This window comes from Geotrypetes seraphini, chromosome 12, assembly GCF_902459505.1.
Source record: "Geotrypetes seraphini chromosome 12, aGeoSer1.1, whole genome shotgun sequence".
NCBI classification, from domain to species: domain Eukaryota; kingdom Metazoa; phylum Chordata; class Amphibia; order Gymnophiona; family Dermophiidae; genus Geotrypetes; species Geotrypetes seraphini.
This window is the reverse complement of record NC_047095.1, coordinates 22,339,661-22,351,887: the sequence shown is the minus strand read 5'-3', so window position 1 is coordinate 22,351,887 and position 12,227 is coordinate 22,339,661. Positions and strand designations below refer to the sequence as shown.

The 12,227-nt window shown below is 42.4% G+C and overlaps 1 protein-coding gene across 2 annotated transcripts in view; it reads left to right on the top strand.

Moving 5' to 3' along the window:
* Positions 1-10,418, top strand: part of CCDC18 (coiled-coil domain containing 18) — a 282,822-nt gene extending 272,404 nt beyond the window's left edge. For both annotated transcript variants that reach the window (XM_033915992.1, XM_033915991.1), the window contains 2 exons: positions 669-1,154; positions 10,192-10,418. In XM_033915992.1, coding sequence (XP_033771883.1) covers positions 669-1,154; positions 10,192-10,194 — 489 coding nt within the window. In that variant the 3' untranslated portion in view covers positions 10,195-10,418. The remainder of the gene's footprint in view (positions 1-668; positions 1,155-10,191) is intronic.
* Positions 10,419-12,227: the final 1,809 nt, after the last annotated feature.

Sequence of the window (12,227 nt, the reverse complement as noted above, 5' to 3'; positions counted from 1 at the left end):
AATTCTGTAAGCGTTGGAGCCTTTACCGCAATGACCTGCGATAAAAAGCCACGGTGCGGCTTGATGGAAGGGAGCCTAAATAAGGCACTAACACTTACATGCCAAATACATATTTAAATGATTAGAACACCAGCATATTCTTGTTTAAAGAATTGGAGAAACAGATCAGCAGATTTATTGAACCGTTTGTTGTTATATTTTATCTGCTGTTTTTGTAAAATTTTGTTAGACATTGTCTGTTATATACTATTATTTGATTGTTTTCCTTTGTAAATTTACCCCTTTTGTCAAGCTGCGCTGGGTTTTTTGGTATGGGCTGGTGGGGTGGGTGCTCCAGTGCTCATGGGAATTCTGTGGGCGTCGGGGCATTTGCTGCGCCAGCACGCGCTGGGGGTCTCTGGTGCAGCTTGATAGAAGGGCCCTTAATTTGTTATTGTAGATGTTTTATTTTATCAATTTTATGTACAGTACATAAATTTGTAAACTGCTTAGATATAGGTGGTACAGAAGTCAATAAACCATAACCATTAAAAAACCCCAAAACAAACAAGTAGCAACAATTTATAACAAATATGATACTCAATTGGCAACCAATGCAGTGAGTGATGTGTTCAAATCTAGAAATTCCATTAATTAACCTTGTCATGACATGATTTATTTTGCTGCAGGAATCTGAAGTAACAAGATTACAAGCCAGAATTTCTTGGTATGAGAGAACAATAGGATCCAACCTTTTACCATCTTGGCAAAGAGATCCCAGTCTTGAAATACAAGATCCTACTTCTTCTATCGAGAGCAGGAAGCTGCGTCGATCTATAAGTGCTAACGACATAAGTCTGAAGTCTGCTTCACCATCACTAGATCAGCCTGAATCGATTGTGGGGAACCAAAACTCCATTTATGTACTTGGGTCTGCAACGAATCAGGACCATGAGCATGACTCTTCTCCTTTAATGACATCTAGTTTAGATGAAACTTTGTTCAGTCCTTTAGCATATAGTGTAGATGGAACCATGAATTCTGACTGTGATGACTTGCAAACTCTCAGTGGAATGCTAAAGTATATCAATGAAGAAATGAAGATATCTGAGATATCTTTTTGGGAAATCCAAAAGACTACATCTGGTGCTGAGAGTATACCAAAAGGAAATCAGGTGTGTGAAACTATGTATACTCTTTAGATTTTGTTACAATTTGTCTTTGTATGAATACTGGAGGTTTCAGATATGAGAATGAAGCTTCAGAATATCAAATGCTTTATGGTGATTCGTATTCTTACTATTTATTTGTTTGCTGTCTTACATTTTTTAGCCCAGTTTTTTGTATTTTCATACTTCTCTATAAGCAAATTCAAACTGTCCCTTCCGGATTCTGTTCGCTAGGTGTTCAATCTCAACCCGCACTCTGGGAGTTGCAGAAATCCAACACTTTTCTGATCATATGCTCCCCACCCCCTTAGCCTGAGAGCTAGAGAACATATCCAGTTACAATTTCTGCAAGCAATCCATGCAGAAGTCTTTTGCAGTTGCTCTGCTTCTTTTTCTTATTTTTTTCATTTAAAGTTTATTTCTCAGTGGTTTCAGTGCCTTGATGGTCCACTGTCGGAGGAAAGGATGCAGTCCTGCAGTGCCAGACTACTGCTTCACAGAGAAACTGGTGGATATGTGGAGCCAGCCTGCTGTATGCTACCCTCACTAAACTCGGGGTCCTTCCCCTGGGAGTTTGCTAGCCTGCTGACCTTGTCACAGGTTATTAGTGCGGACTGTATGGAGTGAAGCCCACCCGGGTTTCAAGGCGCAGGCTGCTTTTCCTGCCCAAACTGTGTGGGATCCATGGGGCAGAGGCCATAGTCTGTGTCCAGCCAACTTAAAGTCCGAAGATCTTCAACTCTGGTCATTTGGAGAAGTTTCTGAGGCAGAAAATCCTTTCCATTCAACTGCTGTTAAAATTGCTGACAGGCAAGATACTGCAGAACTGTGAGTAACTCTCCATTATTTCCTATGGGAACTTCAGGATGGCTTGCTGAACGCTTTTAAAGTCATTTTCACAGTTTCTGAGGTAGAGTTCAGGTCCCCCACCTCCCCAGACCCTAAATCGCTATTTTTTATTTTTGGGTTTCATGAATTCTCTGGATTTTCATCTATCTTTTTTTCAGTTTTATTTCTGCCTCAATACCTCTCGATTTGTTTAAAATTCATTCGGGATGGACTCCCCAGCTCATAATCTGCTGGATGTTTGCATTGATTGTGCCAGATTGGTGCCAGATCAGCGACCATGTACCTACCGCATGCCATAGCACACAGGGGGAGGGAACTTTGGAATTCACCTCCTACGTGTATTCTAGGGCTGGGGAGCCAGCCTAGGTCCGTGACTTTGTAGAAAAAATAGCACCCAGCGGTCCTTCTGGAGTCAGGTGCTAAACACCTGCTTTCCGAGTCTGGGGACTCTTTTGGTGGTGACTCAACAACTCCCTACCATGGTTGTAGTGTGTGACTTTTCACCAGAATTTATTCAGCTTCTCTAGAAAGCATATTCTGCTGACCCAGCTTGTTCGACACAGCCAGGTGGTGCGTCGGCATCTTCTCAACCTACTGCGCCAGTAGTGGAGCTTCCTATTTGGGAACCCTCTCTCGCCCTGTGATGGCAGACTTCAATTGCAGCAGTTGCCAATCAGATATTATGCCGCTGCTGCCTCCTGGCACTGCTTCCATTTTGGATCCGGCTAATATCTTTGCTGGGACTAGTCATCTCGGCCACCTTGAATGTTCGGATTTGGGTGATGACCCTTCTGTACGCAGACTTTTTAAGCATGGTTCTTGCCCATCTTTTCATTGCTGATGTTCTGAAAGAGCTCAAATTGGATTCTCACCTTCGACTTCTTGGGCTTCAGTCATGGACCACTCTAATGTGCTGTCTTCCTTTTTTCCATCCCTTCTGCAGCTTCTTGGGCTGGTTACGAAGCAGTGGGATTCTCCGGAGAGCTCTTTCTGGCCCTCTAAAGCTATATCTGAGCTTTAGCCACTGGCACCTGATTTTCAGCAAATATTTGAACAGCCTAAAGTGGATTCCTCCATAGTGCAGGTTATCAGGCACACGGCCCTCCCTAGTGATGGGGGAGTGATGCTTAAGGATTCTCAGGATCACAGGATGGACATTATGTTGAAAAAGCTTTTTGAAGTAGCATCTTTGGGTATCAAAGTGGTGGCGGCTGCTTCCTTTACAGTGCGAGCCTGTCATTCCAAATTGCGTGCTGCGTCCTCTGTGGACATACCTGTCTGTCCTCCGCTGGTAATGGATGGTATGGATTATGTAGTGGACACCCTTTATGATCTCATTCGAGTTCTTAGTAAGATCTTGGCTTATGTAGTGTCTGCGCGCTGGACTCTTTGGATTCGTCATTGGGCTGGGGACGCCGCCTCAAAGGCCACCTTGAGCAGACTTCCTTTTAAGGGTCAGCTTCTTTTTGGTAGAGGTCTGGATTATTTCATGACTAGTGTTACCAAGTGCCACCCTAAGTCTTTCCCTATGAGCAGGTCTTGGCGATCAGCAGGAGGGGATTGTAGTAATTTTTGTTCCTCCCACAGGTTTCATCAGGGCTCCATGGAATCTTCCTTCCAGAGATATTCCCAGGGCTACTGACCTTGTTACAGCAGTTCCAATTCCAGGCAGCCTCAGGTTCCCATGCAGCAGACTGCTCCTAAGAAGCTCCAATGACACCAGGAGTCAGGTGGAGCTTCCTCATATCGGAGGTCCCTTTCTCAGTTTTATCTGGAGTGAACTCATATTTCATCGGATCAGTGGATACTAGGCATCATTCGGGAGAGGCACAAGATAGACTTATTTTGCCTGCCTCTGCATCTGTTTCTGGATTCTCCAGCAGGTCGGCCAGAAAAGGAGTCCCGAGTCTGCGCTACTGTGCAACGTCTCTTAGACATCAGAATGATAGAACTTCATCATGCCAAAGAAAGGCTCGGAAGACTGGAGGCCCATTTTGAATCTAAAGTCAGTCAACCGCTTCTTGCGGATTCCTTATTTCCGTATGGAAACAGTGCACAGTCATAGCTGATGTCTCTCCAGTGGAGTTTCTAGCATCCTTGGATCTCATAGGGGCATACCTCTATATTCCAATCTACCCAGAGCAACGTAGGTTTCTGTGTTTCCATGTTCTACAACAGTATTTCCAGTTCGCTGCACTGCCCTTTGGCCTTACAAAGGCACCCCACACTTTCACCAAGGTGACAGTAGTTGTGGCAGCCTTTCTCCGCCAGCAGGGGATCCAGATCCATCCTTACTTGGATTGGTTGATCCAAGCCCTGTCTCATCCAGAGTGCAAAAGTGTGGTGGATACTATGGTGTCTCTGTTGCAGGCATTGGAATGAACTGTCACCTTCAAGAAAAGCAACTTGATGCCCTCCCAGTTCCCGGAATATCTGGGTCTTCTCTTTGACACCAGGCAGGATTGTATGTTCTTCCTGAGGCACACAGACGAAACTTCAACAGCAGATCAGAGCTCTTGACTGTTCGGCTCCAACGGCCTGGCTTTATCTTCAGGTTCTGGGATCCATGGCAGCCTCCTTAGAAGCAGTCTCCTGGACCCGAGCTCACATGCACCCATTACAGGAGTCCCTCCTCTCTTGGTGGTCTTAGCAGCATCAACCCCTTCAGATGCCACTCCCCTGGATGGAGCCAGCTCGCAGCAACTTGAGCTGGTGGCTCTGCCAAGGTAGGTTTCTTCAGATATCAGACTTTGGATGACTCTTATGATGGATACCAACCTGTTGGGGTGGGGTGCTCACTGCGGGGACTGTTACATTTAGGGGCAGTGGATTCCTCATCAGAAACATTGGTCGATCAATCGTCTGGAGTTCAGAGCAATTTGGCTGGCATTACTCGCTTTCAAGCCCCTTCTAGAAGGAAAAGCAGTGCAGGTCTTCTCAGACAACACCACGGTGGTAGTGTACGTAAATCATCAGAGAGGCCCGAGAAGCCCTCCCTTGGGCCAGGAAGCTCGCATGCTGTTTCGCTGGGTGGAAGCTCATCTGTCTCTCTCAGCTACCCATGTGGCTGGAGTCAACAACTTTCAGGCAGACTTCCTTAGCTGACAGATTCTAGACCCGGGAGAATGGCCCCTCTCGCAGAAGGCGTTCCTTCTGATTGTACAGCACTGGGGTCAGCCCCAGGCGGATTTGATGGCTTCAGCAGAAAACTTGAAGGCCATGCACTTTTTCAGTTGATGAATGCAGTGTGGAAGCCTAGGGCTTGGTTCAGCCCTGGCCAGTTCACAAGCTCCTGTATGTGTTCCCTCCATGCCCTCTGATCAGTCAGGTCATCCGCCGGATAGCAACGCATCCTGACCTGGTGATTCTAGTAGCAATTGATTGGCCTCGTCACCCTTGGTATGTGGATCTCATCTGTCTTCAGCAAGACAAGAAGCTTCAGCTACCTCTTCATCAGTACCTTCTCAGTCAGGGGCCAGTACCCATGGAGAATCCACAGCGCTTCAGTCTTACGGCATGGCTCTTGAGTGCTCAGCCTTGATGAAGCATGGTTATTCAGAGGTAGTTATCTCAACACTTTTGCACTTGAAGAAACCCTCTACTATGGCTGCTTATGCCAAAGCCTGGAAGGCTTTCCAACAGTGGTATGCTAAGGATCAGTTGGAGGCTGAGAGAGCTTTTCTTCAGGAAGGCCTGGACAAAGGTCTGGCAGTGGCCTCCCTTAAAGTTCAGGTTTCAGGCCTTTCATGATTTCGAGTGCACAGAGGCACTAGTTTGCTTACTACTCATCCAGACATGACCAGATTTATGAGAAGGTACTAGATATACTGTACTTCAGCTTCCCCCCTTCTCATTCTGATGTTTAATATATTTGTTACTTTAAGACCTCAGAACCACCACTCCTCCGTCCCACACTAGGTGTTTCAACAGGGAGATACAAGTGGTGAACTCCTCACCGGTCTTCCTTGTTATAATATAAATTTAATTTAATTTAAATTTAAATTATAACAAGGAAGACCGGTGAGGAGTTCACCACTCGCATCTCCCCGTTGAAACACCTAGTGTGGGACGGAGGAGTGGTGGTTCTGAGGTCTTAAAGTAACGAATATATTGAACATCAGAATGAGAAGGGGAAGCTGAAGTACAGTATATCTAGTACCTTAGAAATTTGGATATAAGTGGACTATTAATTTTCTAAGATGACAATTTTTGCCATTTCCTGTGAGTTTGAACAGATTTATGAGAAGGGCATTTTGTTTGGTCCTCCCTTGCATCTTCTTTTCCCTTCGTAGAATCTTAGCATTGTTTTGCAGGGCCTTGGAGAGGCCCCATTTGAATCACTGAATGATGCTTCTCTTCTGGATCTAATGATCAAGACTGTCTTTCTGGTTGCCATGGTCTCTGCTCGGCGTATATCATAGCTTCAGGCTCTTTTATGCAGGGAACCTTTTCTCCTTATTAGGGACATAGGTGGTGGTCTTCGTACTGTACCTTCCTTTCTGCCGTAGGTGGTATCAGCCTTCCATGTTAACCAGGAGGTTCGGTTTGTTCACTCTTTTCAACAAGTCTCTAATATTTTCCAAACCGATCTTAAATGTTGCCAAAATAGGACCTTAGAATAAAATGTCATTAGCTAAAACAGTCCCCTAGAATAGATGAAATAGCAAGTTAAAAGCATTAATTTTATGATGTAGTCAGAATAATGACAGAAACAGGTACAACCAGGGCTCGTTTGTTACCTTGGTAAATGTAGAAAACTGAAATATGGGACCGATATGGCTACTAGAACTTGGCACTTAATCTATGCATAAATGACATATAATTTAAAGCTGGGAAACTATTATGACTTTATTTATTGACTTACAGTGCTAACAATATTACTGTTAACATCATACTTTAGAACAGGGGTGCCCACACTTTTTGGGCTTGCGAGCTACTTTTAAAATGACCAAGTCAAAGTGATCTACCAACAATAAAATTTTAAAAAATACAAAGTACACTGTACGCAAAAAAAAATGTTAATTATCATTTATATTCCGAGGTTTTTTCAAAGCGGTCAAGGCAGATGGCTTTATGTAATGTTACCTCAGTAACAACGATACAAAAATAGACAAATATACCCCCTCCCTTTTTACTAAACCGCGATAGCAGTTTTTAGCACAGGGAGCTGTGCTGAATGCCCCACGCTGCTCTCGATGCTCATAGGCTCCCTGCGCTAAAATCCACTACTGCAGTTTAGTAAAAGGGGGCCATAGTACAAAATATAGACAGCAAATATAAATTCTCAAAACGGACACATTTTGATCACTAAATTGAAAATAACAATTTATCCTACCTTTGTTGTCTGGTGATTTCATGAGTCTCTGGTTGCACTTTCTTCTTCTGACTGTGCATCCAATATTTCTTCTCTTCTTTCAGCCTCCTGTATGCTTCCTCTCCTCCAGACCTCATTCCCTCCAACTTTTTCTTCCTCTCTCCCTGTCCCCCCTTCTTTCTTTTTGTCTGTCTTTCTTTGTCTCCCTGCCCCCTTTCTTTCTGTCTTGTCTTTCTCTCTCCATACCTTTTCTTTCTTTCTGTTTCCCTACCCCCTTTCTTTCTTTCTCTTTCCCTTCTTTCTTTCTGTCTCCCTGCCCACCCTCTTTCTTTCTCTCTGCTCTCCCCCAAGCCACCGCTGCTGCAATCGGGGAACAGGCCCCTAAGACACCACCACCAAGTTCTGAGCTCTCCATGCTTCCCAACGCAGAAGCGCCGAGCCGACCAGCCTTCTCCCCCCCCCCCCCCCCGACATCAATTCTGACGTCGGAGAGGAAGTTCCGGGCCAGCCAAGCAGCGATTGGCTGGCCTGGAACTTCCTCTCTGACGTCAGAATTGACGTTGGGGGGGGGGGGGGGTCAGGAGGCTGGTCGGCCTGGTGCTTCTGTTTACAGGGTCAGGAAGCAGGTAGAACGCAAAGGCAACATGAGTCTATCACGGAGCCCGGAATGGGCTCCGCGATCGACTTGCGTTGCCTTTGCAATCTACTGGTCGATCATGATCGACCTTTTGGGCACCCCTGCTTTAGAAGCTTTGATCAGAAGCTGTGCACTGCCTTACATAAGGTCCTCAATTCAATCCAATCCTTATGTTGGGCCTTCTGATCCCCAAACAGGTAAAGGATGATTCAAGGTCATTGCTCAAGAGCGATACCCAGAGGCAGGGTTGAGGGCTAATGATTGCAGACCTCCAGATGGAGCCTAGGCACATGGACCCTAGTGTAAAACAGTAGTGTTGCAAACGAAGTCATATGGCTTCAGATCAGCCCTTGTTCCAATTAATCTGGAAGTACTAAGAAGAAGGAGAAAACTACAGAGTCTGATCTTATTTTAAAATATGTATAAATGGAGCTATTTTTAAACAATGTAATGCTGTCACTGAAATTATCTGTAGCTATTGAAAATAGCAGTCTAGTAAAAATCAAAGGAGGTAGCCTTTATTGAAAGGGATGAGATATGCAGGTATACATTATATACCGGTACTTCAAGTTTTTCATTATTATATTCAGAGTTGTTTCTGGAGCTACAAATGGAATTTGGCCTGTCCAGAAATGATTTTTAGAAATACCTATAGATTAGAGACTGCTTTGGAAGAAGGGATATTTGAAGAAAGGTTTCTGGAACAATAATTTCAGACAGTTTGTTTCATTTGCTAAATGTTCCCCCAGTAAATCTAAGAAAATGTTATAAAAATGGGAAGGATTAGAGTTCAGATAGAGGTGGAAATATGAAAGGATGTCTAATTTGAAAAACTGGGTGAAAGATTCTGCCACTAAAGCTAGCTTATAATTTCTTTCACAAAGTACATGGGTATTCTGTACAATTTAGTACAATTCATAGAAATGAGTCTAAGCTGTGTTCCAGTGATTTTAAGCAAAGGGGTGAGGCCTTATTTTCATCCAAGCCAGGATTTCTAGCAGATAGTTTCGGAGTTTATCAAAAATGTAGTAGGCTTCCAGATCTCTAGGAATTAAAGCTGATAACTGCTGGAAACTAATTTGGATAGATGGTGAAGAAAATACATCAGACTTGTGTTATTACTGGAATTCTAAGTAACTGAGAAACAATACATTAGGATTTGCCCAATAAAAGGATGGAATTATCTGTTATATGGGCCCCTTTTACACAGCTGCGGTAGTGAGTTCTGGTGCAGCAAATGCAAAGCAGCCCATAGAAATTTAATGGACTTAATTGCATTTGTTGTGCAAGAATTGCTACTGCAGCTTTGTAAAAGTGGCCCTATATGAGGAAATGCTAGCAAAAATTAGAGAGGAAATAGCTGGCTACTCCCCACTAAGAACACGATAGGGTGAACAATAGACATACCAGAAAGCTGAGGATATGATAAATAAATACTGGTAATACACATGTAAATAAGTAGAATTTAAATAAACAAAATACACAATACAAATGTGTGATATACATAGGATGAGTGATGATATTGTATAAATACATAAGATGAGTGAATATATAGGGTGAATATAGGGCTCCTTTTACAAAGGTGCGCTAGCGTTTTTAGTGCATGCACACGGTTAGTGCGCGCTAGCTGAAAAACTACTGCCTGCTTAAAAGGAGGCAGTAGCGGCTAGCGCGCGGGACATTTTAGCACGCGCTAAATAAGTGCTAAAACCGCTAGCGCACCTTTGTAAAAGGAGCCCATAGTATACTCTAGTGATATATAGGGTGAAGATAGTGTATACTGTAAGACTAATGTAAAAGATATATAAATGTATTGTAACACCATTACAGAAGCTCATATAAAGCACTCTGAATTGACTCCCCAGTCATTAGCAGTATAGAAACTTTCAATAAACAATTATAAAAGGTTTGGGAACAGTTCCTAGGAAATGAAAGAAGATTGATTTCTGAAAGATGAATTTTAAAATAGTTTCAGAGGATGCTATGTTATAGCTTGAGCGCCTATCAGGGAAGGTGAGTTATTGGCATATTACTAATAACCGTAATTGTCATTTTTCCATTGCAAATTTCAAGTTATTTGTATATGATAAATTGTGGAACTAATCTACCTTTAATAAACCTTTATTCTTTTAAAAGCCACTCTTACACTGGATAGTTTAGCTTTGTAAATTTTGATATGATAATTCATGATGAGAAAAATTATTTTTGTAAATGCTGTAGCCTATTTTTTATATATCTTTCAGTGAGACTCTTGCAAGACTGTGAAATACAAGTACTTAACAAGCAAATGACATCAAATGGAATTCTTGGCAACAAGACATTGTTCAAGGGCATAATTTTATATATTGTATATTGTATTTGTTGGTTGTATAGATATTTAAAAGCAAATTAATGATTGTTACTGTGACATCTGTATGATGGTGAGTTTTGAACATTTTTATATGTAATAAAGTATGATTTCACTTTCTTATCAAATGTTACATCTCAAGGTTTCTGGAGTCTACTTCTTAAGTTATCTTGCTGTTTCTTATATTATCATACTGCTTTTCTTTTTGGCTTTTTTTTCCACATGCCCCCCTTTCATTCATTAGAATTTATTGTATTTACACTTCCACCCAAAACTGATATCTTCCGACTTACTGTTTTTTCAAGCCACCTCTAGTTTTAAACATTTTGAAATATACTATGTTATCATCTTCCTCATGAACCCTTATAATACCTAGTTGAGCTGCCTGATGAATGTATTTAAAATTTGGCAGGGTCCCATTTAGAGCTAGATTTTCAAAATATACTACTACATTAGTGTGCTCTGACGTGCACTAATATAAGTTATTTACTGCAGTGCTCATTTTTTGTAGTTGGATCTATTAGTAGTAATTGGGGCATGAACATCCAGGTATGTGTGCTGACCTGGAAGTTAGATAGCCACCGGCTGATTTTCAGACTGGTGCCTGGTTAACTCAGTGCAGAACTGCTAACTGGCTAAGTTGCTTCTCTGCCACAGTCCACCCCTAACCTAGCTGGTTAGAAGATGGCCAGTTAACTGGATAGTGCCACTGAATATCACCATTTCCACTGAATTTTGACAGCTGACTCACTCAGTGGGATTTAACCAGCCACGAGCCTTTCCTGCTCGGTTACTCTTTTGAATATTGACTCTCATTGTGTATTAATGGTGTTTCCTCTTATTGGTTTTAAAAGTATTACTCTGTAACTTTGAGTGTCCCCTAGTCTTTGTAAATCTTGATGCAGTAAAATATCAATTCACTTGTACCCTTTCTACACCACTCAGGATTTTGTAGACTTCAATCATATCTTCCCTCAGCCATCTTTTTTTCCAAGCTGAAGAACCCTAACCTCTTTAGTCTTTCCTCAAACCAGAGGAGTTCTAACCCATCATCTTGGTCACTCTTCTTTGAACCTTTTCTAGTGCTGCAATATCTTTTTGAGATAAGGAGACCAGATCTGAATGCAATACTCACGTAGCTATACCACAGAACTTTTGAGCAAAGCCTGTACTGGCACTATGTTAAGTCTTATCGTTACCCCTGAAGAAACCCGTTGAGCGAAACGGTTGGGCCTCCGTTGGGCCATCAAGATAAGTGCTTGGTTTATCTTATATTACAGAAACCTTTAATATAAAGCTGCCGGCTTTAACTTGCTCTTTTGTGATTAGAGAAATTTTGAATCACAATATTTAAACACTATTATATATTGCATCAAAAAAAGATAAAAAAAAGTATTTTAAAACAATCACACAGAGGTTTTGGACCGGTGATGAAAACCTAACCCCAATTGGTTATAACTTTATTGATTATAATCTAGGGGTTTTTTGAGGTCCTTTTTCCTCTGTTTTAATTACATTATACACAACATCGAGTGTTCCACACATATTTGTCCATCCTAGACTTAGTCATACTGCATGTATAACTAAAAGTTTAACAACACTGCCTAGACGGAACTTGGACATTCTGACTTAGGCCATCTAAAACCAGGTCTAAGTCACAAGAAGGTATCTAAAGTGACCAGATAAGCATAGCAGCCACAAAGTACAGACTCCACACACTGCCCCAGTGATCACTGACCCCCCACCCCCATAAAAATAATAACAACTTTACATAGCTGCCTCCAGAACATCAGCACCTGGTAGTAGAGCTGCACAGAGGTGGTTTAAGTGGTCTTGGGAGTAGAGGAGCCCCGCCCATAAGCCACTCTAATCACTGCATTCATGGTGAAAAATGTGCACTCCCCCCCCCAAAAAAAAAACAACCCTAACCCT